This window comes from Colletotrichum acutatum, assembly GCF_030867785.1.
Source record: "Colletotrichum acutatum strain CBS 112980 chromosome Unknown BDZ83scaffold_168, whole genome shotgun sequence".
NCBI classification, from domain to species: domain Eukaryota; kingdom Fungi; phylum Ascomycota; class Sordariomycetes; order Glomerellales; family Glomerellaceae; genus Colletotrichum; species Colletotrichum acutatum.
Window position 1 is genome coordinate 26,807 of NW_026849162.1, and position 25,278 is coordinate 52,084.

At 52.7% G+C, this 25,278-nt stretch overlaps 9 protein-coding genes and 1 non-coding gene across 10 annotated transcripts; 3 read left to right on the plus strand and 7 right to left on the minus strand.

Moving 5' to 3' along the window:
- Positions 1-105: 105 nt before the first annotated feature.
- On the minus strand, positions 106-1,678 carry BDZ83DRAFT_757494 (glycoside hydrolase superfamily; the record flags this gene model as incomplete). The annotated part of the gene is made up of 3 exons (XM_060514906.1): positions 106-320; positions 378-1,011; positions 1,073-1,678. 3 exons carry the CDS (start codon positions 1,676-1,678, stop codon positions 106-108), a joined length of 1,455 nt encoding a protein of 484 aa, XP_060358877.1.
- A 644-nt stretch (positions 1,679-2,322) lies between these two features.
- BDZ83DRAFT_591247 (zinc carboxypeptidase) lies at positions 2,323-3,772 on the minus strand (the record flags this gene model as incomplete). Its single annotated transcript, XM_060506417.1, has 3 exons — positions 2,323-2,915; positions 2,983-3,327; positions 3,442-3,772. The coding sequence occupies 3 exons, from the start codon at positions 3,770-3,772 to the stop codon at positions 2,323-2,325; spliced, it is 1,269 nt and encodes a 422-aa protein (XP_060358878.1).
- Positions 3,773-6,083: 2,311 nt separating this feature from the next.
- BDZ83DRAFT_t290 lies at positions 6,084-6,155 on the minus strand. Its single transcript has one exon. It is a non-coding gene; the product is annotated as a tRNA-Ala (tRNA).
- Positions 6,085-7,741, minus strand: BDZ83DRAFT_640342 (uncharacterized protein). The gene is made up of 2 exons (XM_060509477.1): positions 7,301-7,741; positions 6,085-7,232 (listed from the first exon to the last, which is right to left on the minus strand). Exons 1-2 carry the CDS (start codon positions 7,562-7,564, stop codon positions 6,549-6,551), a joined length of 948 nt encoding a protein of 315 aa, XP_060358879.1. The 5' UTR covers positions 7,565-7,741; the 3' UTR covers positions 6,085-6,548.
- A 1,433-nt stretch (positions 7,742-9,174) lies between these two features.
- BDZ83DRAFT_640348 (pectin lyase fold/virulence factor) lies at positions 9,175-10,186 on the minus strand. Its single transcript, XM_060509478.1, has one exon. The coding sequence runs from the start codon at positions 10,104-10,106 to the stop codon at positions 9,447-9,449; it is 660 nt and encodes a 219-aa protein (XP_060358880.1). The 5' UTR covers positions 10,107-10,186; the 3' UTR covers positions 9,175-9,446.
- Positions 10,187-12,780: 2,594 nt separating this feature from the next.
- BDZ83DRAFT_766119 (uncharacterized protein) lies at positions 12,781-13,366 on the plus strand (the record flags this gene model as incomplete). The annotated part of the gene is made up of 2 exons (XM_060515268.1): positions 12,781-12,919; positions 13,044-13,366. The coding sequence occupies 2 exons, from the start codon at positions 12,781-12,783 to the stop codon at positions 13,364-13,366; spliced, it is 462 nt and encodes a 153-aa protein (XP_060358881.1).
- Positions 13,367-14,323: 957 nt separating this feature from the next.
- On the plus strand, positions 14,324-15,137 carry BDZ83DRAFT_757499 (uncharacterized protein; the record flags this gene model as incomplete). Its single annotated transcript, XM_060514907.1, has 3 exons — positions 14,324-14,450; positions 14,519-14,844; positions 14,907-15,137. The coding sequence occupies 3 exons, from the start codon at positions 14,324-14,326 to the stop codon at positions 15,135-15,137; spliced, it is 684 nt and encodes a 227-aa protein (XP_060358882.1).
- A 2,518-nt stretch (positions 15,138-17,655) lies between these two features.
- Positions 17,656-19,257, plus strand: BDZ83DRAFT_591262 (mannosyltransferase putative-domain-containing protein; the record flags this gene model as incomplete). The annotated part of the gene is made up of 2 exons (XM_060506419.1): positions 17,656-18,139; positions 18,209-19,257. The coding sequence occupies 2 exons, from the start codon at positions 17,656-17,658 to the stop codon at positions 19,255-19,257; spliced, it is 1,533 nt and encodes a 510-aa protein (XP_060358883.1).
- A 235-nt stretch (positions 19,258-19,492) lies between these two features.
- BDZ83DRAFT_766122 (glycosyl hydrolase family 3 N terminal domain-containing protein) lies at positions 19,493-21,596 on the minus strand (the record flags this gene model as incomplete). The annotated part of the gene is made up of 1 exon (XM_060515269.1): positions 19,493-21,596. The coding sequence occupies exon 1, from the start codon at positions 21,404-21,406 to the stop codon at positions 19,493-19,495; it is 1,914 nt and encodes a 637-aa protein (XP_060358884.1). The 5' UTR covers positions 21,407-21,596.
- A 1,465-nt stretch (positions 21,597-23,061) lies between these two features.
- Positions 23,062-24,979, minus strand: BDZ83DRAFT_745019 (DszA family xenobiotic compound monooxygenase; the record flags this gene model as incomplete). Its single annotated transcript, XM_060513178.1, has 6 exons — positions 24,615-24,979; positions 24,489-24,555; positions 24,235-24,408; positions 24,111-24,181; positions 23,875-24,054; positions 23,062-23,818 (listed from the first exon to the last, which is right to left on the minus strand). Exons 1-6 carry the CDS (start codon positions 24,851-24,853, stop codon positions 23,062-23,064), a joined length of 1,488 nt encoding a protein of 495 aa, XP_060358885.1. The 5' UTR covers positions 24,854-24,979.
- Positions 24,980-25,278: the final 299 nt, after the last annotated feature.

Below are 25,278 nucleotides of genomic sequence, written 5' to 3' on the forward strand. Positions count from 1 at the left end.
TCCTGGGTGATGGCGAGATGCAACAGCAGAATCCAATAAGACTTGCAGATCTGAATATGCACAATGAACACAGCGTCTCCTCTACCCTCCGGCACTCTATCTCTTCTAAGCCAAGATACCTGCCACAACGATGCCCATCAAAGTAGCCAAAGACACGCTGTACGAAAAGGACGTTGCGACACTCTTTGGCTGATTCCCTGGACTTCTTCCAGCATCAGGCATAGACTGATGGAAGGCCTCGTACGTCCTCTCCATGTCATGCTGGAGTTGTCGGATAGAAGCTTTCCCGCGGTAGGCATCCCAGTTGTGGTCAAGAATGGCTACGATGGTAAGGTCAGCAATCATCAACATCCCTCTGAAGAGGGTCGTAAACTCACCCCAAGGCTCATCCTTATCCTGTACACCTTCACGCGTGTAGTAACTTCCACCCATGACCCAAACCATCCAGCTAATCTGCCGATCAACCATGAAGTCCATCAGACACCTTCGGAACTTATCCTTGAACGCGCCGCTTTCATCGGTCTGATCATGCCCCCACTCCGTCATTACCAACGGCGCTCGATTACTCGTCCCATTTGTCATGGTCCCATTGGTCAAGGTCCCGTTCGTCGTCGCGTTATTCCCAATAGTCATAACATCAGATCCGAATGCCTTCAAGATATCCCGGTAACTCGTACACGCGTCATCAACAAGGCCCTGGTCATACTGATGCTGCTCAAACACGAACTTGTTCTTGAACGGAAACTCGGCAATGGAAAAGTTGAACCCGGGCTCGCTGGCAAACTTCCCCCGCACAGGCGCCGAAATGTCGAAGTCAAAGATCCGCCCGCCAAAGAAGATGAGGACGTCCGGGTTGGCGGCGTGAATTGCGTTCGCGCCTTGGACCATGCGAGTTTTCCAGGTCGCCCAGGTCGTGTTCTCTAGGCTCTGGGGCGGAGTCGCGGAAAAGGGGTCACGGAGTTCGTTGCGGAGACCCATGCTGATGAAGGTTGTCCAATTTGAAGCTTTTCCCTGCGTGAAGGTTAGCCAAGGTCGATCGAGGAATCGAATGCGGAAGTAAGTTGATACTTACGTGCTCTGCCATGTAGGATAATCCGCGAACCCAGTTAGATGTATTGAAGTTCGTGTCGCCGAACCAACCATTCCCATCATATGGCGTACAACACCATCCAGCTTTGGAAACATGATTGTCGAGATGCACATAGATCTTTTGCCTGCCCAACTCCGCCGCAACAGAATCCCACACATCAAGCCTCTTCGAACTCTCGTTCAAAGACGGGTTGTTCTTGAGAATCTGCTTCAAAACCGTCGTACCATTCTCCGGCCCCAGCGCATTTTGTAGCGTCGTCTTGAGGTCCACGTCGCCGCCTCGATCGACGATATCATCTACCATCTCGGTGGCGAACGTCAGCCGGACAGAATTGAAGCCCGTCTCAGCGATGCGCTTGACGATGTGGGCGACGGACTGGTATTGTAGACCTTCGGGCAGCATGGTCCGCTCGTGACCTGCCCAGTTTACGCCCACAAGGGCGACTGTTGCATTGCGGGCGTCGACTATGTCGCGGTCACGGACGGAGAGCGGGAGAGGTTGGAGCTCGCGGCGGGTGAGCTCGGCGGAGGTGGAGAGCGTGATTGCTAGGGTTGCTAGCAGCGCCGACAGACTTGAGAGTCGACGCATTGTGTGTGATATGTCTGTGTTGTTATTCGATTATCTTATTCATGAGGTTATTTGGGTCCTTGAATAGAGCGTTGAGATTGTTGTGTTCTGGAAAGCCGCTTTTGGTATAGAGATTCTCAAAAGTGACACAGGAACTTCTGAGACAACAATGAAGTAATCCGGGGTAAGAGCACAACTGCGGGAAGACCATGACGGCACAAAGAGAAAATAAGGTAGTAAGATCCTTGGCTCGGGCCCTCTTCCCCTCCTACCCAGTAACGCCCAGGAACTCATACGACGTCGGCGGAGAACTTGTGCTTGGCCACCTTTGCTTGCACATGCAGCCGAGAAGTCGTCTGAAGTTTGATGGTTCAATGGCACCGAGGACGTATCAGGGTGCCGACGGGCCGTGCTTGGAACGGATGCTTCAATGTTGGATAGGCCAAGGCTTGCAGGAAACGAAACATACGATTGGCTTGCGAAGAAGGATGAGAACACAGGTCCACGTTTGCGACGGAAAGTTGATGTTTACAAGTTGTTTATTTGTGCATGTTCTGAAGGAATACTTACAGAAGGAGTTGGTTAAACTAGATACATGAAAGGAGGTGCCACTAGGTTTATGTTCTCGCGCGGGAAACCGTCCGAAAGTGATATCCGAACGCCATTTACTTCATGTTCTGGAGCAGGTAGCGGACACCAGCGTAGGTCTCCTCGCTGGTAGGCACGATCTGAGCAGCGGGCAAAACAAAGCCGTAGTTGCCAGTGTCGCGAAGCTCCTGGGTGAAGGTGTAATCGGCCTTGACAACATCGTTGACGTAGTCGACACTGCTGCCTGTCGCCTTGTAGATGGTTGTGCAGATGGGACCGTACTGGTACGAGGTACCGTGGACAGCCTTGATGGCGGCGACGGCACCCTTGGCAAGAGACTGAAGCTCAGTGTTCTTGGCGGAGACGGCGGTGCAGGAGTAGCCGTAGGGGGTCATGAAGAGCTGGGAGTAGGCGTGGAAGTCGATGAAGAGCTTGAGGCCCTGGGCGGACTTGGTCTTTGCGAGCCAGGCGGAGAGAGCGGCGGTTTCGGGGGCGTCACCCTGGGAGAGACCCTTGAAGTCCTCGGCGCAGGGGTCGGTGGAGGCACCGCCGGTGACAGACCACTGGAAGGGCCAGTTGCGGTTGATGTCATGGCCGATGCAGGTGCTGCCGGAGGTGCTCTGGCGGTTCTTGCGCCACAGACGGTTGGTGGTTTGGGTGTAGATGAAGCCTTGACGAAGACAGTCAGCGAGAGGGTTCATTGACGGAATATCATGGAGCGGAAATAAGGAACTTACCGTCAGGGTTGACAACGGGGAAGATGTAGAAGTCGTACTTGTCGACGAAGCTCTTGATCTCCGTGTCGGAGGAGTACTTGCTCAGGAGGTTCCAGGCGATATACTCGTTGGCCATGGTGCTGATCCACTCTCTGGCGTGGACAGTGCTGTGGAAGACCACGGCGGGCTTGGTACCCTTTGAGGTGCCGTAGATGTGGATGCCAGTGATGGCATTGCCCTGGAGGGACGAGCCTGAGGTGACGATCTCGGCGTTGCTGGGGTATGAGGAGACCAGGTCCTTGAGGAACTGAAGGTGGTCGGCGTACGCGTGGTAAGAGTTGAACCAGGTCGCGTTGGCGGAGCCGACTAAGAGAAAAGTTAGTTCACGAACTTTAGCATATTGCGAGATTACATTCGCGTAGGATGGCCGTATGGCATAGGTGGAGAGGTATCAAGCATTGGAGAGGTGGCGAGACTTACCAGCGTAGACAGAGAAGCCAGACTCGTCCGCAATCGAGGCGCCAAGATCCTCGTGCATGGTAGTGAGATTCATACCGGCAACCTCAGCCTTGAATGATTCGACCTCGGTGGCTGGGACGACAATGTCGGCGAAGGCACCGGCTCTTGGGGCGCCCTTCCAGGTCGTCAACTGGAGCTTGTCGACGACGCCATTGACCCTGTCGACCTCGTCTCCGACAGAGAGGCGGAAGACCTTGGTGCCGTCGTAGCTCACGCGCTTGGAGCTCGCGCCGGCGACCGAAGCGGCGGACGCGGCGGCGACGAGGGTGGAAAGGGCGGCGAGGGACTTCATCGTTGCGGTAGTATGTCACTTTTCAACGATGAGGAAGAGAACTCTTGAGGAAGAGAGGAGCTTGGCCGGGAGTGAGTGTATGGCGACCGCGCGTGATGAGTTCAGCGAGGGTGCACGAGAGAGGGCATCGCCAAGACTGAGTATCGTACGGGTGTGCTCTCCTTATGTATAGTTTTACGAGTTACGAGGAGAGTTGTATCCAATAACTACTACCAGGGATTGAGGATAAGAGGGGAAAGCAGGAAAACATAGTTTCCAGGCCTGAGATTGACATTTTTCGGTGGCAGGGCCAACAGGAAACAGGAACAGGGTGAATGACGAGGATCGGACCGTCGGGGATCGCCTGGGCAGCTCTTACAACCTTCCCGTTTGGGTCATTGCGGCCCGCCTTGAGGAAAAAGCATCTTGGTATTTCAATTTCGCCCTGTCTGCCCTGTCTGTGCCCTTTTCTCGTTTGACTTTGTCCGATTCGTTGATGCTGATAATGTTGTCTACCTTCTCTTAGCTGATGGACTGTTAATCAAGAGACCTGCCTGATCAACGTAAGAACGAGATGCGGCAACAAGCTGCAGACAAAAGTCCCCGCCTCTGTGGTGTAAGAGAGGGGAGGGAACATGCAGGTGGTGGTATCTTCAGAGTTGGAGGTGGTGCTACCCCAAGCTCGCTTCTCCGCGCTCAGGGGGGAAGGTAAACGGGAGTGAAGATCCACGGCTACCGACACGACTGGCTGGTGATTCTGCGTTTAATGGCGCACAGATCCCAGGCTTGGGAGAGAGCGGAGGGAAGGGGAGGGGAATGCGATGGGACTAGGATCTGGAGAAGGAAGGTTGGAAGCCTGGAGAGAAGCATTGGACTGTGGCTGGGTGTGTCTATCTCGGCCAGGGGTATCTTGCATCATCAGACGAGCACGCAACTCTTAGATTGGGAGGCGGCTGCTTACACTGTCAGGTTCTACACGCTTCACAGAGACATTGGTTGACGGGACGAGCGGCATGGCGAATCCAAATAGCAGACCACAAACTTTCAAGAAGGGCGCTTGACGGACCTTTTGCATCGCCTGGTCGGCCTTGAAGACTTGATTGAGCAAGTCGAACAAAAGCCTAGATAAATTGGGCTGGTAGGACTGGCGGTGGACCCCAATGCGACCCAAGCAAATAACATCGTAGTGCCTGGCTGTCAGTGGCCCCCGCGAACTTCCTCAAAGTCTTGGAGTCTTGGACAGATCCAGGAGGTCAAGTGCCGGACTGCGGGCAACCGACCTGCCGGAACCGGGGTAGCGCGGCGGTAAGGATTCAAGGGGACTTTGGCGATCGCGCGGGCTGTTGGGGGTCGGGCAAAGGCACGCAAAGCTGGACTTTGAGGCCTGCTGGGTTGCATGAGCCCGTTTCCTGCAACAAGAGCTTGATTGAGATAGGCTACGGGCTAGTTGCGCCGTGTGTCTTGGAGGAAGAATCGTCCGTGTTCTAGACCGGAAGGGGAGGTCTGTAAGAATATCTTCAGCTGCATTTATGGATTGTGAGAACGGCACAGCGCGGCATTCTTCTCATCCTTATCAGCACATCGTTTGGGTGCCGATTTAAGTTTAAAACGCTTATTTGGTGGATGGGGCACTAATCTGATCCCCCGCCTGCTTATCCCAGCGTCAATACGAGTCCATCTGAAGCACTCCAGCATCAATCCAATCAGTGACGGAGGTGTCCGCATAGTTGAATAGAGTGAAGTACGGAGACTAGGGTATTGAATTGACAAAAAACGGCGTACTTGATGTCCCGAGTCTTGAATACAACTCGAAGAGCTTGGGAATTCCCGGGGAAACCACGGCCGCATTGTCAACGATAGCTGCCCTAGCGCTGGTCCAGGCTGAAGAAAGCTTTGGGCAGATACTGCTAATCATTCATGAACAAAGGTACCCTTCTCATCATTTGACTTTCATGGCAATCACGTGTTGCCTTAGAAGTCAGTGGACAGCCTAGAATGATGTGACTTCAGTAGCCGTCCCTCCAAGTAAGAGGAAGCTTGAGTGCGCCATAGAGTGTTCGAAAAATATCATTTCAACGATACACTCTCAATGGTGCCTTTGGATCCAATGCCATCTCATCGTGCGTAAGCTAGGTAGGCATCCACAGTGATGAAGATGCGCCCTACGGTACATGAACCTAGTCGTTGGCAACTACCTAGGTACACAAATATTCACAGTCCTTCAATTCTCATGCAAGTTCATAACAAGGCAAAGCAAGCACGCAATGTGACCGACCGTTGATGAGAACACCAAAAAGAAGAATTCCGAAATAGAGTTTTGAGCCAAAAAGGTTGGACGATCTGGGAATCGAACCCAGGACCTACCGCATGCTAAGCGGTCATTATACCACTAAACCAATCGCCCATTATTGAAAGTTGTGGGCTGTGAACCTGCTCTTGAAGGGCGCTAGCGCCGAAGATCATCCGAAGAATCCAGCGCCCTCCTAATGCTCCTCTTCTCTCTCTGTCCTTCTCTCCCCTTCGAGTCCAAAGCCAACTCCCTCTCGCTGTCAATCCCAATCTCTGTCTTGCCCGACAACCACCTAAATTGCACTTGGCTCGACCAAACGCCGCACAGAAATGTTCGTCGAAATTCCCGTGCGCAAGCCCCTCCATCCCGTGGCCACGGCATCTCCCAGAGTCTATGTTCGGGAATGGCTAGCCATTTGTCGCAGCCCACGTGACGCTCACAAAACCATTCGCATCTGTAATCCCATCTAGGTCATCGCAAGAGTCACTCCAAACCACCTCCCTACTCTCATGCTTGCTTCAACCTCTGTATCGTGACATCAAACTCCTCCGGGTCCCGCCCGATGATCTCCCTCAACGTCTCCGACACAACAGAAGTCTCCCCTGCCCGAATCGCCTCCCATGCAGTCGCCCACGTCCTCGCCTTCTCCACCGATCCGAACTTCGCCACAACCTGCGGCAGCTTCACGTACTCATCCACGCTCACCTCGCGGATCCTCACATTTCTCCCGACAGCCCGCCCAAGTACTCTCACCGTCTCCTCAAGAGACCAGACCCGCGGACCCGTGAGTAGGACCTTTTTATTGACGTGGGGGAATTGATCTGGGTCCCAGGAATACTGCGCGATGAGCTTCGCCGTCGCCTCCCCCAACTCGCTGCGCTTCGCCCATGCCACGCCCGGGCCGGCGCCGTCGTGCGGAATGAGGATCTCGTTCGAAGAGGACGGAGAGTTTATGTCGAAGAAGGAGGTGTAGATTGGATATGATTCTGAGTAGAGACCCTCGCGGATGGAGGTGTAGGTGAAGCTCGGGTCCGATGCCGCGGCGGAGGCTAGGTGGCGCTCCGTCGAGAGGTGGGCTTGCATTACCTCCGCTGCGGAACCGTCTTGTAGGTCGCCGCCGAAGGCTAGAGAGCTGTAAAAAAGGTGTTTCACGCCTGCGCGACGAGCTGCGTCAACGACAGGTAGTTGAACCTGTGAATCTTGTCAGACCACCCTTCTTGGTGTTGAGACCAGTCCAGCTCGAGCGCTTTGCTTCTCACCTTTTTGCGGTACTCATGCACATGACTTGGGTAGGAGATGAGGAAGAGCACCTCGATGCCGGCAAAGACGGCCTCGAGATCGGAGGGGCTCGACTCGTATGACGCCTTGCGTGCGCGTAAACCGTTCTTGATGTGTTCTTGGGGTACTCGTTCTGGGTGGCGGTTGATGAGGATGATGTGGTCGTTAGGGAGGAGTTTTAAGAGATAATCGTAGGTACTGCCACCTAGGCCTCCTGAGCCAGGGAAGATGCCGATCGACTTCATTACGTGAGGTTCCTCGACGATAAGTGAGATGCTGTATTGGACGAAATGAAGGTTTCACGATGGAGTCGAATCTAGGTGTTGGTCTTGTCAATCCAATCTGTCGGTAATCTGCTTCAAATGGATCAAGAGTGCGTTAGTAAAGAGTTTAAAGTGCAGATAAGCTAAGGTGAGATCGTGACATGACGCGCATGATCACATCACCTCACACCTCGCACATTGATCACGGCGCCCGGAGACTTTGCTTGGCAAGGGAGTGCCGAGCTTGACATGCTCATTACGTCACGCCCACCCCTATTTTCAACGGTCGTATCAAGCATCTTCCCTTCCCTTGTATTTCTGTGGCACCTGGGTGAGATCCTACGTTGCAAAACCAGGCTCGCATCCCACTTTCTTTCCGTCATTACCCTGTTTTTCCATTTGAGTTCCGATTCCGGAGCGGAGAGCAACGTTCTTCTCATTTGTCGCCCGTGGTCCGCCCCGTGGCCCCGGCCCCCGCTACACGGCCGACGTGTCGGCTCAACAGCGCTTGATGTGGAGTCAGTAGCGGAGATGTGTGCCACACTTGGCGGACGGTCGTGGGTTTGGCGCAAGATGAAGGCCAAGTTGTGAGGCTTCCTAGCTTAGCCACTAGTAACAAGTCGAACCCCCATCAAGAGGTCTTGAGTACGCGCGACAAAGTTCAGGGCTGACTGGTATGCTCACATTCTAGTAGTTATGATGGCATCCCATCCCGTAGACTGCTGAATGACCTCGGTACATCGCCACTCAGAGTATCGACAAACAGCGTACTAATCCTCATCAACCGCACTATCATCGTCCGATTCCCTCACGATGCACCTAATCGGAGAATTGGAAACAGAATCGGCGTTAGATAAAACTGAAGGCGTAATCACTGACGTTATCTGTTACCGATAGGACCATGCTGGACTAGCGAGCAAGTGACGAGGCGGTATGGTCTTCACAATTCGCAGTCACACTGTCCGGCCAAATGACTTCACACTTGAAAGGTCAGGAAAGTTAGACGGGGGATTCTGACCCAGTCGGTCTATAAGGTAAACTGATCAGCACGAGAACGACCTCCATTCTATCTAAAGTTACAAGAGAAGTAGGTATATGAGGGCTTAAAATTTGGATCCCCAAGAGTCACGAAAGCCACCCGCAACTCTCAGACGAATTGAGTCCGCTTAAATAGAAGAAAGCCTATCTACATGAAGCTCTGCTTATTTCCAGTTGGTGGTAGCACCCCTCTTGGACCCATCAACAAGCACCAAAAAGTCGCTCGGCACAATCTTTCCATTCTTGCCGCGCGCACCAGAAACAAGCCCAATGTCAACGCTCTTGAAGCTCGCGTTCGTCAGCGCAGCTCCAGCGACGTCCCACGAGTTGCCGATGGACGTCTGGCGCTCCCGCAGCGTCGCCTGGCCGAAATAGGTGGCGTTGGCGAGGGCCTCGGGGTTGTTGAGGGCGGCGACGTTGCGCTTGAGGACGCCCGTGGCGTTGACGCTGCGGAATCCCGTCTTGCCGTTCATCCACGAGGTGTTGTCCTCGATGGCGAAGGCGCCGGTCTGGGAGTTGTCGGTGAAGCCGTTGGCCTTGTTGCCGAAGGCGATGCAGTTGATGACGTCGCGGGCGGCGGGGAGGATGTCGCCTGCGCTGCCGCCGCCTAGCTTGAAGCCGTTGCCGTTGCCGGTGAAGTCGGGGATGTCCTGAGTGGGTTGTTAGAACGGCGTAGTGAGAATGGGCTATGAGTATGATGTTGACTTACCCAGCGGTTGAAGCCGTTGCCCCACGCGATGCTGTCCTTGATGGTCAACTTGGAGTGGAACTCCCTGCGATACTGTTAGTTTCTGCATTATGATAACAACACTAAACATGGAAGGCCTCACCAGAAGTCGACACCATCGTCAGAGTTATCCCAGAATCTGCTTCCAACAACAATGTTGCCCTCGCCCTTGCCCTCCTTGATAGCAAGGCCATCGGCGTTCTCGCCGTTGTTTCTCGGGTCGCGGTTACCATACGAGTCAAGGTACGAGATAACGTTGTTAGATAGGGCACCCTGCATATGGAACCCGCTCTCGTAGTTCTCGCGGGTAACAATCTGGTTGAAGCGCAAGTTGCTCGAGTCCTTCACGTACACGCCGTACGCGCCGTGCGTAAAGGTAAGACGAGCAAAGTTCCAGTACTGCACGCGCTCGACGTGGAGCACACCACGGTTCCGGCCCAGCACGGAAGCGCCGACGGGCGCGGGGGTATCCGGCAGACCCTCGCCGTCGATGATGACCTCCTCATCCTTGGCGGCGTGCAGGGTGATGGGGGCAGCGGCGGTGCCGTTGACAGTAATGTTGATGTTCTTGAGCAGGTCGTAGGTGCCGCCGCGGAGGATGATGACGTCGCCCGGCTGGGAGATGTTGACTGCAGCTTGAATGTCGGAGAAGGGCTTGGCTTGGGAGCCGTCCGGGGTCGCTACGCCCTTGGGGGAAACGAAGATATTGGCCGCCTGGGCCAGGGAGAGGCAGGAGAGTATTGTTGGGATGACCAACATTGTGAAAAAACAATGTGTTTTTGTATGTACTTTGAAAAAGAGTGTAAAAGTTGGGTTGGCGAATCACACAAAAGAATGTGGGTGGGAGAGAACGGTATAATCAACTACTTCTCTCATATTGCGGGCAGAGAGAGAGCATGGCGCTGGTGATGATTTATAGAATGCAGTGTGGGCATGGCTTCATCGTCGCAATCAGCTCCGGTTCAGGCAGATAATGATACCACAGAGATGGATCCATCTTGGCACTTTGGGTCAGCAGGAACAACACATTAAGGAAGTCTTGGTACTCTCTAAGAAACTTTTTTGCAACTTTCGCTCAGTCTGCTCACATAGCGTGGATTCAGGAGTTGTTGACTCGCAGTGTAGAGACGGCACCTGAAAATTTCCTGCCCACGAAGTGGCCTAGCTTGTTTTGGTGGTGCTGGAGCTCAATTAACTATAATGATGGGTCACCCCTACCCAAGGTATAAAATTGGTGCGAGATGGCGCTATTACGCCAAGATGGGCCACGCACCAGCAGAACATTTGTATTCTTTTGGTGTGGTCAGATAATAGGCAGTGGTCCCGGACTCCCGGTGGGAGTTCGTCAGCCCCAATAGACTCCGCCTCCGCTGTCGTGAAATTATTTTAAGTTCATGACGGAGTCAAAGGCTGATTCAAGAGTCTAGATCTGGACCCATATCTATGGCTGGGAGAGCGGGTGTGTCCGGCAGTGATAAGGGGTTGTCTTTGAATTACCTGACGTTGTTCAAGCTTGCTGGCGCTGCGTCACTCCTGCATCAACCAGCTTGCGGGTACTCGACACGCAACTACATGTACCTAAGTCCTGAGCCATGATACTCGAGGTGCACTCAGACGTGAGGCTCAGCCAACGCATTTATCGAATTGCGGAGGATGTTTCTAGAATAGTTATCTCTCCGACTCCAAAAGCGACGAAAACGACGGACAGTTGCTGCAATATATTCTAAACAGCCCTAAGTTTAAGCTTTCTGTCGCTGGGTAAGGCCCATTGGCATCCATGCTTGGCTCATGACTCGGATGAACCTCACCCGCCCACCGACCCGGGAGATTGGACGCTTGGTATGGAGTTGTCAGCGGCATTGTCGGTGGTTCTCGCAGCAGTTGACGAATTACCATGGCTTCGGGTCCGGCTCTCCCGCCTCATAGTCCAGCTTTGGTCCGAACCTCCTTAATTCTTTGCAACTGGCTTCTCACACATGTTACCACTGATGTATAGAGCTTGCAAACTACTCCATAAGACAAAGTGGGCACATTGAGTCTGAAAACGGGAGAATGGTTCGCTGGGTTTATCGTATCGAGCCTAGGTACCTTTGTCTCGGAAACTTTCCTAATACTCCAGACAAGTCTATTATAAGTCATAGTTCCCATGTTGTTTCTACCATACCACGGACTGCCAGCTGACCACTTTCCCCAGGCAAAGCTCTCGGTATTCCAACCTTGTCCAATGAGAAGCTCGGATTCGGAATAGTAAGTACTTGCTAACTATCTCCTAAGACTGATTTGACCTGAGCTGAGCCAGATGACACCTACAAAATCATTTTCAGTGTGACTAAGAGAAGCAAATTTCACTTACAAGGGGTTACATATATTGTGCATTTCATTTGAGAAAGTCATTGTGAAGACAGTTGCATCTAGATGGTTCTTCATGGCAATGGTGTCTCGACGTTTCCGCCACACACGAGCGAGCACAGCCCACAGCATAGCCCGTAGTCTCTATCACGGCTATCGATATAGGTTGAAGGACTTATCGATACTGTGTAGTTCATCAAAATGGACTCTTCCAAACACATGTCCATCTCAGAGACCACATAAGGATGTGATGGATGTGATGACCTCAGTAGTGGTGCCACCACCACCAACAGCCACGATATCCGATGAAAGCTTTGCCAAGACAGCATTCTTTAGAAATTCCCGAAGAAAAGCAGTTTACGTTCAATAGCACTAGTTTCTGTCAGGCCGTGGAAACCCGGATGTGTGTATTCAGCATGGCGTATACGTGTGCTGCAGAGTAGTGAAGTGCGGCAGATATCACATATGAAATGAGACTACCCATGACTGTGAACACTGATTCATGACAGATTGACATCACATGTGTAGTATTCCACAGCCATTCACAGTTCGTCTGTGACCCTGTCAGCGTCTGATTCTACCTTGCCCATGGAAGAGCTGCACTGTCTTGTCTCTTTGTTCAAACTTGCAGTCAGGGACCACCATTGAAAGGATTTTATACCTTGCCTGGTATCAGCTTTGTGAAGGAAATATCAAGGTCCTATTATTGAAGTTATCACAGGGTACTCCTTCCATCTTCTGCCTGAAATCATGTCCCAATGTACCCTTGTATCTACGTACACCCGCCTTGGGATTTCCACACTGCATTGGAAGGCAGAAGCCTAAACCAGTGCACCCAGAACTTTCCGTAGCTACAGTTCCTTGGAAAAGTGAAGGAACAGAGGTCTTACTGAAGATGGAAAATCCCGCCTGGTCCTCAACAATCCCACCAACACTTCCGACTACACTCCTCCACCTTCTTCAGCTTCTGTATTTATCATCAAGCTATCAATGACAATCGTTGCTAAACCTACCAGCCACTGCCCCGCAACATCGACTGAAACCCCTGATCCAACAATACGGAGAGAAACAAAGTCGAGCCAACATGGGCAACGGCGCTACGGTCAACGAGATTGAGGAAGTTTGGTATTTCTTGGCGAGCGTCGGCGGAGCGATGCTCATCATGCTTCTCGTCCGAGACATCTCCACGTGGTGCAGAGATAACCTATTCGAACGCCGCATCGGTATGTATCCTCAGTATCCTTCCAAATGCTCATTCCGTCATTGAGGCGTTGCTGATCAGCTGAAATAACAGAGAAAACCCGTCTGAAAGCCCTTGTCGCCTATCAAGTCTTTCTGAAAATGAAGAGAGCCTCCGCAAAGACATCCTGCGCGAGCGTCGCGAGTACGAAAAGGCTAAGGCGAACGCTTGGAGCCTTTTTATGCACAAGGGTGAACGGATCGATCGAGAGGAGAAGGCGATTGAGAAGGGTAAAGAGGAGGTGAAGCAGATGAGGGCCGACCTAGAGAAGAAAAAGAACGAGGTGGAGAATATGAAGGCCGATGTTGAGAAGGGTTTGGAGGAGCTCCGGAAGCTACGTGCTAAGATCATCGAGAAGGCAGACAAGAATGACGACTCTAGCGACAAGGTTGAAGATATGGACGACACCGATCGTGAGCTGGAGCAATAGATTATGCTCTACAGGAACTTGTAATAATCTTTTCACCTTTAGGGCGGAAACGGGGTATCAAGCACAGGAAAGCGTCTAGAAACAGCGATCATAGAATCAATAAGCACAGAAGCAATACCATGGCATACACATGCCTACTCTTTCTTGCTACGATCGAGAGAATCTGGTACTCGTTCCACAAGTCCTTGGAAATCCAAACCGTTTTGCTCAGACTAAGATGAACCATTTGTCAATTTCCAATGGGCATTTGGAAAAAGATTCAAACCTAAAGGGCCATATTACAGCTCATGGATATTTTCCAGAGACAACAAACTGCCCAAATACTTGCTCTCAAGGCGAGAATCGGATTGTCTTCACTGTCTGCTCGAGACAATTTCTGATACTTTCTCGAATTTCCACAATATTGGTACTGGGCTCGTTCAGAAGATGCCAGATAATGGACCATCAGACAGATGCTTTTGAAGACAGTTCCTCCATCATAAGTAAGCAGATGTATCCTCCACCGAGATCTCTCCTGAGCCTTTTTCTCTTTATCATTGCTAATTTTTGCTTGTCTGCCTGTTGTTCCATATACTCAAACCCTGAAAGAGCTCTACTTTTCCCGCATGGAACTGAACACAAAGGAAGGGGTGTGAGTCCTTATGCTGTCTTCCGGAGGCTTCCACAGCCAGAACAGGCACATCACTTAATGGCACCTGCCTTTGGAAAACATGGAATCACATGGTGCCGGCGCACATGTTGCCGCCGGCATCAAACCCTACCTATCCCACGATCTTTCAGGAAGGAATCAAAAAAGAAAGGCTACTCAAGCTGTCAGCATAGCCTTCCTCCTGGATCTATTTTCCTCCCAACATACACCACACTCTCGCGTCAGAAAGACCATTATCATATCGAACGCTACGGAAGCCCGAATTACCGAAACAATATCAACACCAACAACAAGACCTGTCACTTACAATGGAGTATCACGTCTTCAAGCAAGTCATCCAGACGGTCTTGATCGCCATCTTCGTCCTCTTGGGCGTCATGGTCCTCGTTGAGAAGATCCCCGCCTCAATTGGCAACAACACTGCTCGTCAGGCTGGTATGTCATCTTTTCTGACTTTGTCAGCGATTCGCTCCAAGAATGACACTAAATCAATTGAATTTTAGCAAAGAAGATTCAGGGGCTGGAGCAGGAGGTCGCCAACCTGATGGCTGAGGTCGAGGATGCCAAGGAGTCTAAGGAGAGAATCGCCAAGCTCACGGAAGAGCGCGAGGCCGCCAATCACAAGATCGCCGAACTCACGAAGAAGCTTGAGGCCGCCGAGGAGAAGTCGCAGGCACTGACTGACGCGCTTTATGTGGAGGCCAAGGCCGCTGAGAAGTCTCAGCTGGAGATTGTCGACTTGATGAACGAGCTGGACGCCGCCCGCAACTTCGGTGCCATCACCCTCAACGCAGCTTTCCAAATCAACCAGGAGGCCCGCGAGAAGACTGTAGATATGCTGAAGGCCTTGGCTGAGAGAATCGGCCTATTACAGAAGATCGCTGAGATCAGCAACAACTCTATGCAGCAGCACCTGAGCAGGTCCGCAAGTTCAGCAACTTCGGCTTGCAGAATTGGAGCGGGGCAATGAAGGATATCCAGGAATGCATAAAGCTTGATTATGGCCGTATCAAGCTTCTCGACGAGGCGACTGCCGTGGAGCACGCCATGCAAGCCTCCCTGGATGAGATGGACGAGGCGGCGAAGAAGAATGCTCCCCCTTCTGCTACCTCGTCTGCTTAGATGCTTGGGTTGTGTTGGCAGATATATCATACGAGAGGTGGATTTCCTGGTTGTTGATACTTGGAGGAACGGCCGTATCGTGAAATATGCCGATGCAGAGCAGCATGGGGTGGAGGAGAATTGACGCCATGCCAGCATACGGAGGCGTCTGCGTCATCTCGCATCCGCAAACTTTCACTTAGTTCTATCGATCCGAGGTGTTACAATGAGCTTTGGAGGGAAGGTTGAGAAGTTGTCTGGCACGACCCTTGAAGTTGGCTCTCGCAATGTTGACGGCTGCTTGAGGTGTCAGAACGAGGACTTTAGCTCTTCCAGGAATTGACATCCGCATCCGAGATATTCAGAGATTCACTCTTCGTGAATGTGAAAGCCTCCTTAACAACACCAGTATATCCTTCGTCGATATTAACCTCCACTCGCCGAAGGTGGATGTCTTTCCCGAGCTTGCTTCCTTCAGCCAGAACACCGCAAGCATGACGCTGGCTTCTATTACCTCATGCTTCGAATCGTTGGATAGCTCATGGACGTCCGATTGAATTGGTATAGAGCGAGAAGCGCGGTTGCAGAAACTAAGGTAACGCCGCGCTGGCGGTGGGCTTAGCTCTCGAAGGATAACTTCAACTCGACATCACGTGAACCTAAAGCTCGACGTGGGCTTGACAATCATTGAACCGGCGTACTGGAATATTGCCACTCGGTAGCTCAGAAGTCACGGCCACTCGAATCCAGATCAGGCCGGAAGAACAACGCGTATGCAGTTAGCTGGCGACTTTACCCAGTTCGTGCACGTCAAGTAGGACTTCACAGCTCTGAATCTGGCCGCGTGTCTCTCATCATGAACATCGAGATATTCTTAACCTATGGAAGAAACAGAGGCATAGATCATATTTAGAGCCCTGAACAAGGCGGCCTCTTCTACTATTTTGCGGCCTCGCTGGCCATGATTCCTTGGATCAAAACGACGGGCTGGGAAGGTGGTTCTGCTTCGATATCACGTGTGTGGCTCGACATTTAGGCGCAGAATTACATGTCAAGCCACATAACAATCTTCGGGTTATGTTCTTGCGAGTCGCAACGGCTTTTTCCGATGTAGTTGCCCTGTCGTTCTGATAGCATTAGTTGCCTTACATGCAGGGAAGTCGCATACTTGAACCTCAACCTTCTTTGTCGGCTTTGGATATCAAAATGCTCTGACTTTGACACAGAAGACTGCCACGCCAGACAGCTTTCTTTTGCTGACTACCCAGGAAGTGCGAGTCAGTCATCCCACTGGCGAGACCCATGAACATGAAATAATTGAGGTAAGCAGCGATCGTTGGCGCTAATGTCCCTTTCTTGGCGCTAGCACCATTTCGTGATCGAAGCCCGACAGCATCCCCCCCTGAAGTCTCGATTCAGAATTTCAGCTGACAAGCCACTTTGCCTGGAATAGCAGGTCGAACCAAAATGAAAGGCTCATCGCTTCGAGTACGAGCTGATCAACGAGTTTCGAATCAAATGAGATGAGCAGGAGCGTCCGCCCAATTGGCGTGAGATACCTTGAGCTTCAAATGAGCTCTGCGCCTTGTCAGGGCCGTTGAAGCGGACTTCCAGCGCTGTCCCAGTGTCAATGGCGACAGCCAGCTTTGGCGAGGACCACCTGTTCTCAGCCACCGACCGTTGAGCCGCTCGAAGATGTGTAGGGGAGAAAACGATCAAGACAAATGTGAAACTCAAGGACTCAAAACGCCGTCACGGATGTACGGCAGATAAATGTGAGCTTAGTGGCCGGCTGATATATCTGACATGCCATTCCATCGTTGATCAAAGAAGAGAAGAAAGGGAAAAAAGGGGTTTGAAGCCTTTCGGAATGCGGGGGGGTTGATTCGTGGCCTGGACCCTGTGGGCTTTAGACGTGGGCCCATGCTATATCCAAGACGCGTGTTCGTCCCGGTAGCTTGGGGTCCAGGGGCGTCCCTGGACTCGTCCCCTCAAAGCCCTCCACGCTGCAAAGCCTAGCCCTAGAGGGATTCGCAATGAGATGACGAGACGAGTCGAGTTCCAATGGCTGAGACCTGCTGGCGTGGCCCCTGCGTGCCCTGCCCACTCGTCGTTGGTCCTAACGGCAAAGGGGATGGGCTATGCTTGTTGGTTTGGCTGCCGCTGGCATCATCTTGCGGCTTTGCCTGTGACTGGCGGGCAGGACGCAGATATCTCTGATCTCGGAACACGCGAGCCGGGGTGAAAGCTGCGCAAGTGTCGCCAGTCAGATAGATTAAGCTGAGTCTGGGTTGACGCGGGAGTAAGGAACATCGGCATAATAAGCTTTAGGCTAGCACCGGTCTCAACACCCCAAAAATGGAAGCACAGCTTGAAGGTCTTGGCTCTTTAAAAGACCGCGGGCCCAGGCAGTCAAGACGCGGGGAGAATACCCAGCTCCTTAGTTCTATTGCGAGCTTTTTTTGCTGCAAAAGAAACCCGACAACTGCTAACACGACTTTGAAAGAGGAGAAGAAGGGAATGTGAAAGGGCGTCAAGGATGGTTCGTCTCCTAGTATCACCGCGATATGGCGGTCAGTCGACGCCAATCATCGCCGGCGCAGCCTTCATCACCCTCTGCGTCGTCTACCTCCTCCGATTCCACGGCGCGATAACACCCTTCACATCCGCCAACTTCAGCTTCCGCACCTCAAAGACATCCGGCCTCAACCTCGACGCCATCAACGCGACCGCACAATATTTCATCGACTACCCCCTCGGCCCGCCATACAAGAAAGTCTTTGGAGAGCTGGGTGAGCGCACAAAGGTGCTGCGCTCGTGGATCGAGGCGCTCGAGGAGAAGGAGGGCGGCCGCACCGACGGGTTGCGGGTTGTGGGGGCCGAGAGACAGTTTCTCGACGCCCAGGTCGAGCGAGTCGCCGCATCCCTGTTCCCTTGTTTGCAATCTCCGCCGAGGGACATCCACAGCCAGACACCTCTGGCCGATCTCAGGCGAAGGTTTATGGGGGGCGCTGCCGCTGATCGTGCGCCCCCGCGGGCCCCGGCACAGCAATTGGGTGTAGGCGGCACCGGCACCGCCGGGTCCGGCAAAGAGAAGCCGGAGTATGTGCCGAGAAATGCCGGTATCGTCATTCCGACGGGACACGGCACGCTGCGGTTTGCGTGTCATTTGGTTGCGTCCCTGACGCGCGTTTTGCAGACTACGCTGCCCATTCAAATTGTTTACGCCGGCGAGGAAGACTTATCGGAGGAGGATCGTGACACGCTTGTGCAAGCTGCCGAGGGCGATGGCGGACGCATCGAATTTTTGGACATTTTGACCGTCTTCAACGACACGACATTGAAGCTGGCCGAGGGAGGATGGGCAATTAAGCCGTTTGCCGCGCTCGGCAGCCGATTTGAGGAAGTTATTCTACTGGATGCGGACGTCGTCTTCCTGCAGAAACCCGAGCAGCTCTTCCAACAGCGCAATTACCAAGAAAAGGGCGCGCTTCTCTTCCACGACCGACTGCTCTGGAAAGACCAGTTCCCCGAGAGACACGAATGGTTCCACGAGATGATCAAGCACCCGAGCGAGGAGCTGCAAAAGTCTCTTGTTTGGACGGAGAAGTACGCCGAGGAGGGCGACTCTGGCATCGTGGTGCTTGACAAGGGCCGGCTGAACGTACTCATGGGCCTACTGCACACGGCGTGGCAGAATACGCACGCCGTGCGCAACTCGTGGACGTACAGGATCACGTACGGCGACAAGGAGACGTACTGGATCGGCCTCGAGGCCACGGGCTCGACGTACAGCTTCTCGCGGCACTATGGCGGTATGGTCGGCTGGCGAAAGCCGTTTAGCGGGGTGCAGACCGAGATGACGCAGGTGTGCAGCTTCGTGATTGCGCATGTGGACGAGGTGGACAACTTGCTGTGGTATAATGGCGGGCTATTGAAGAACAAGATGGACGACCCGACTGAGTTCGCGGTGCCGACGCACTGGATGATTGACCAGCAATGGGTCAAGGGAGCGAGGAAGAAGGATATGAGTTGCATGGTTGGTATGAATGCTAGAGAGCTCAGCGGATCAGAGACCAGCGTCTTGAAGAGGAGCATTGAGGCAGCGAAGGATGTTGATGATAGACTCGAATTGGTATAGAAAGAATCAAAGATTACCCCTTTTTTTTCTTGTTCAACAGCACACTTACCATTAACTTTCTTGTATGAACGCTATCATCCTGGCACAATTACCTACTAGTAGGGTAAAAGAAGCCCGGTCTCATCAATCGTTACAGTCATGAGTGCTTCTCCCTTCATAGTCCTAATTTTCAAAAAGCACCGCCTCTGCTCATCCGACCAAGGACAGCAAGAGTCGAGCCGCGAATCGCTTGCCATCACAGTAAGCACTTGTCGGCATAGCGCAGCCCATGCCCAAACCTGAAGACAGGATCAACCGTATCATACGGCACATCCTCCATCGCATCCTCCACAGCCTGCTGTGATCGTGGGAGATCGAAAGGCAACTTGCCCTCGGGGTTGCTCAACCCGAAGATCACATCCAAGAAAGCTTCGCTGCCACTCCCGTAGCTGCCCAACACCGCAGAAGCGGCGTCAATCACCTCGGGTATCGCAGCAGGACGGTCCAGGATCACGTCGACGACGGTGGGCACGGCCGCATAGATCGCGGCCTGGCGCACCTTCTCCTCGGCCGAGTACTCGAGCGAGCCGGCGTGATATGCTGCTTCGAAGCCGCCTGGACGAGGCTCATAGGGGGCATCAAGGCGGAGCAGGGCATAGTCAGCCTCTTCCGGTGTCTCGACGACCGTGAGGTTGCGTGCCTCGAGGAACGTGGCGTTGAAACCCTCGATGTAAACTTTGGTTTCTGTGCTGATGTGTTCCAGAGGGAGGAGTTCATCCTTGTTAGTGAGAAGAGTGTAGGCTCTGCGCTGGGCATCATTGCCCAGCCTGAGGAAGTAGTCGTTGCCGACAACTCTCGTTGCGGCCTCGGGATCGACGAAGGGGTTGTCGAAGAGCCCCAGGAGGAACTTTTCGCGAAGGAGACGTCTGACGGAGATGTCAAGGCGGTCTTCGGACACGATGCCTTCGTCTACCAGCTGAATGATGAGCTCGGTACGCTGCTCACCACCAAACTGGTCGCACCCAGCATCGAGGATACGAGCTGCGCGCTCCAGCTCGGTCGTGCTTTCGAGGCCCCACGCGCGTGCCGGCATGTCTTGGCCGCGGATTACCGTATCAGTGATGAGACCCCAGTCAGTGACGACGATACCTTCGAAGCCAAGTTGGTCTCTGAGTAGGTCTGTGACAATTTGCTTGTTAAAGGAGAAGCCGACTGGTTCATAATCGGTTGAGTTATCGGATAAGCCGATCGGTCGGGAGTAGTACGGCATCATCTGCCTCGCGCCGGCTGCAATCGCCGCCCTGAAGGGGGTGAGGTGGTACTCGAAGTTTTTCCCGGGATATGTCTGATTCTTGCCGTATGTGAAGTGAGAGTCTTCACCATTTTCCATCGGGCCGCCGCCCGGGAAGTGCTTTGTCACTGTGGTCACGCTGTGAGGGCCAATCTCCCTTCCTTGGAAACCCTTGATGTACTCTACAATGAGCTCGCTTGTCAAGGTCGCGTTCTCTCCCCAGGTATTGCCCAGACGTGCCCATCGCGGCTCGGTGGCAAGGTCAACTTGGGGATGCAGGGCAGCTCGGATGCCGACGGCAATATACTCCTCTCGGGCGACCTCGGCGAACTTTCTAACCAGCTCGGGATCCCTTAAAGCAGCCAGACCAAGTGTCTCAGGCCATTGGGAGAAGACTCCGGCTTGGAACCCGGTGCCGATATTCTCTGTGAAGTGGTGCCGAGGGTCGGTAGAAAGGGTCACGGGGATGCCCAGACGCGTATCCAGAGCACGCTGCTGAACGAGGTTGACAAACTCAGCGACCTGCTTCGCATCTGTGATGTCGCCGACGAGGTTGAAGTGCGTCATGTACTTCTCACCGATCATGTTGTCAGTGCTGTTGCGGCGGGCCGTGACGTTGCCAGGGTCGAGCGTGCCATTGGGGCCTTGGTAGAGTTGAGTTTGGAAGAGCTGGCCGGCTTTCTCTTCGACCGTCATCCGCTGGATAAGGTCTTCAACACGTGCGTCGACGCAGTAAGATGAGTTTTTGTAGATTGGGAGAGACTCTGCGGCATCCTGGCGGGCTAGCCATTGTTGTTTTGGGGAGGAGGAGGGGGTTGACGCGCAATTGGCTTGTAGGGCGAGGCCGGTGAGGGCCAGTGTTGCCACGTTGAGCTTCATGACGGCTCAGGTCTTAGAGGAGAAGGTCCAAAATGTGGGATTGGGTCTGAGACTCATCGTCATGAAACTTCCCACATCAGATGGTGAAAAGTGTCGGAGGGGTATTTATCATGGCATTTATGACGGCAGACGGACATCGTCGAGATGGGATCGACTTGGCAGTAGATACTACCTCGGACAACGAACCGTGTAGATATGGGGGTAACACGATATTTGTTCTTGGCACGCTATCTAACGGCCTTGTATCGGTCAATAAAACTGGCATGGGGCTCTGCTGTGTGGCGGATGAGGGGTTCCAGCTGCGTGATGTGACGATGTCATACTTCACTGTCAGGAGAGAACTCCGCGGTTTATCATACATCCAGAGCGCTAAGGTAAAGCGAGGTCAGGGAATGGCACAATCAAGTGTACGACATCTAGCGATCCCACAGAAGCTGGGGCGCTGGATTTCCCCGTTGTTACAATTCGGCATTGACAGTTCCTAGATTTATCAAATTCTAGTGTGATATCAAGCTGTCTTCCTTCTCTTAATCACGGCTATGATGAAGTAGCTAGCTGTTTGAGCTAAGAATTGATGCTTCACATACGTTGCATAAGGTTGTTAAGCTTATCCAAATAGACTTGAGCTAGACACCCCAGAAATTCGTCCCATCGAGCCGGAAGGTGGGTGGCGCTGTTTCTTTCGTCCAAGACGATCTCGAAGCTGGGCACCGGAATAGGTTCGGGTCTTCGATCCAATGGAATAGGTGCGGAGACCCCGGACATCCCGCAGCATCCACATTGACACATCGCAAGAGTGATAATTGAGTGCGGTGGCATGGATCTGTGTTGATGAATTCCAAGTCCCAAGTCTAAGGCCTGGGGTCTGAGTCGGCCCTACCTCTAGCCTGGCGGGGTCAACTAGATCCTCAAAGCTCCAATAACCGCGACCTGGACCATCGATAAACCTCTGGCCATGGCGCTGGATCCGAAAAGCTGCTTGTGAGTCGTTGCTTTATCCCGATGGTGGTGCTGTGACCGAGTTGGATGATGCGGGGATTGCGGGGAGCAGTCGAGTTTTTGCTGAACCGGGTCGGTGGTCACCTGTCAATCCTACCTTGACGGATCCACGTTCGGCACATGTTTGAGTCTTGGCAACATTTACCGGGACTTCACCGCTTGCGGGCGTGCTTATTGCTTCCTCTTTAAGGCTGGCTGTCTTTGATGACCACATTATTGTGCTTCCGGTGGGGGGTCCGGCCCCACACCAGGATCGGACGCGCTTCATGCCAAGCGGCCGAGTTATATTCATCGATGAGCTACTTGGTGCTGGTGCATGAACCAACTCGTAATGAGAGTTAGATGATGCGGGCGGCAGGAAAACATTTTCCTATTTTCAGAGAAAATCATGATGAGTGAATCATTCGATGGTATCGCTTTCTTAAGATGGCCAGCAATTAGATCAAGTTATCGGCTCAGGTAAATCATTCAGGGTGGCAATCGAGCAAGATTACTGACTGTGCAAGGAGAGGCAGTCTCGACATGAATACTTTGGTTCATGAGAACCATGACGTAACTCTGAATGAATACAAGGTTTTGGATAAAAAAATGTGCGGCTCGTTGAGGCTAACTCTTAACAAAGTTGCTTCATAACAGACGGCTTTCAGCTATCTTCATTATTCCGCCGTTGCAACTTTCGCAGCATCTTCCTTAGCGACAGTCTCTTCGTAAGTGTCATACTTGTACTTGAATCCCGGGTGGTCAGACCTCAGCCCCTTTTGTCCATGGCCGTAGATCTGCTCTCTGAAAGTAGGAGCCGGCTCGTCCTCGGGAATCGCCGGCGGCAACAATCCTCTGCTACGGAGCTCCGGGACGAGGTACTCGACAGCATCTTCAAAGCTGCCAGGTGTGACGACGTAGCCAATGTTGAATCCATCAACGTCGGCGATATCTACCCACTCTTGGAAAATATCCGCAACCTGCGCCGCGGTACCAACCGGCATGGCCCCGTTCCCACCGATCGCCGTGACTGTACCCAGGTTCCGGGGCGTTAACTTTGGCACATCATCCCCGCGATAGCGCAGATTGTATAGCGAAGAGTGAATACGTTGGAGGTGGCTCGCAACATCCGCCTCGGTGAGTTCGTGGTCCAGATCGAATTGAGACACATCGATGCCCGTGGTTGCAGAGAACTGGGCGAGGCCACCTTCGATGAGGACGTATTTCAGGGCTTCTTCGTACTTTTGCTTGGCATCTTCTTCGTCTTTGCCGATGATGGGGGTGATCATGGCGAAGACTTTAACGGAGTAGGGGTCTCGCCCTGCGGCGATGGCGCCGTCGCGGATAGCCTTGACTCTAGGTGCTACAACATGTGGAGAGAGACCGGCAACGAAGATGCCTTCGGCGTGAGTGGACCCGAATTTGATGCCCGCGCTTTCAGGAATGATCAGCATCCAAGTTCAAGACTCTGAAAGGTACGTGGAACTTACGGAGATGTGCCGGCCTGGAACAGTACAGGAGTGCGTTGTGGGGAGGGGTCTGTCAGGAAGGGTGCGTCGACATGGAACTTGCCATGATGATGGATGGGACGAATCTGAGAGTAATCCGAGTATATGCCTTTCTCTGCGTCTTCTACCAATGCGGTATCTGACCAAGAGCCCTCCCACAATCTACATAATCCGGTAAGTGCGCCTGAATGAGCGATTTCATCAATCCCAAGACTTACTTGTACAAAACTCGCAAGTACTCGTCTGCATTTGAGTACCGGGTGTCGTGTTCAACTAACGGAAGGCCAACCTGCCGCTTAGTGTTAGATGTAGCGCAATGAAACATCAAGGATAGGATCCTACAGCTTTGGAAGCTGATTCTTTCCAGCTGGTGACAATGTTCCATCCAAAACGCCCCTTCGTCAGGTGATCGAGGGTGCTGAAGCGTTTTGCAACCACGTATGCCTGCTCGTACGAAGTTGACGTCGTGATGGCAAATCCAAGATTCTTGGTGACAGCAGCCATCGCGGAAACGGGCTAATATCATGTTAGTCATCAGCGGTGCATATCGTAGGGTTCACGCGCGATGAAGACATTGCTACCAAGGTCATACTCACGATGACAGGGTCGGCCATAGGCCATTGGGCGCCTGTTCTGACCGAGGGCTCTGCGCTCCCCTTATATCTGAAAGCCATATTAGCAATGACGATGTTGGCTGGAGCAGAGGATGAGGTGACGCTAACGTGTCGTATGGCCCAAAAGTATCGGCCAAGAACAGGCCCATAAATCCTCCTTTATCGAGGAGCTTTGCTAGGTCTGTCCAATAGCTGAGATCGCGGCGTTTGTCTTTGGCTCTGTCTTTGGGATTACGCCATTGGCCAAAGGACAGGTGTCCTACAGTGAACATATCGAAGGCATTGAGAAGAATCTGCTTTTGAGACTTGGCACTTGTACCGCCGTCTTGGCTCTTTGAGAAAGCCATAGTTACTGCGGTTGTTCAAATTTATCAACAAAAGTAGAGCTCGGCGTTGTACAACCAATTGTCAGGGCCGGAGGAAGATCACTGTTCGTATGCTTCAATTCGGCCGATGTTCAGTCAAGACTTGCTTGACCCTTGCTGCCACAATAAAGTAAGTTCAAAGTAAGTGCCTGTAGTTTATAACATCCATGCCCCTTTGGCGTCATCTTATCTGCATGTTGCGTGCGGAAATCCTACGGATATTTTCCGAGAAGTGGTACCTTAATCCCCTTTATGCGGTTGTTGGACTCCTTTATCGGACATGGTAAACATTTCCTCGCCGGTCTGTGTATTTCCCGACGAGCAAGAATTGCTGAAGATGGATTAGAAGGACTCGGATATTAGCCGGACTAGCCCCGCGAGAACAACGTCGTTGGGTTGGTACACAG

Coding starts and splice junctions, on each gene's coding strand:
- BDZ83DRAFT_640342 (XM_060509477.1), bottom strand. CDS start 7,564: ATGAAGTCGATCGGCATCTTCCCTGGCTCAGGAGGCCTAGGTGGCAGT. Junction 7,233..7,300: donor TGCATGAGTACCGCAAAAAG/GTGAGAAGCAAA, acceptor CAAGATTCACAG/GTTCAACTACCTGTCGTTGA.
- BDZ83DRAFT_640348 (XM_060509478.1), bottom strand. CDS start 10,106: ATGTTGGTCATCCCAACAATACTCTCCTGCCTCTCCCTGGCCCAGGCG.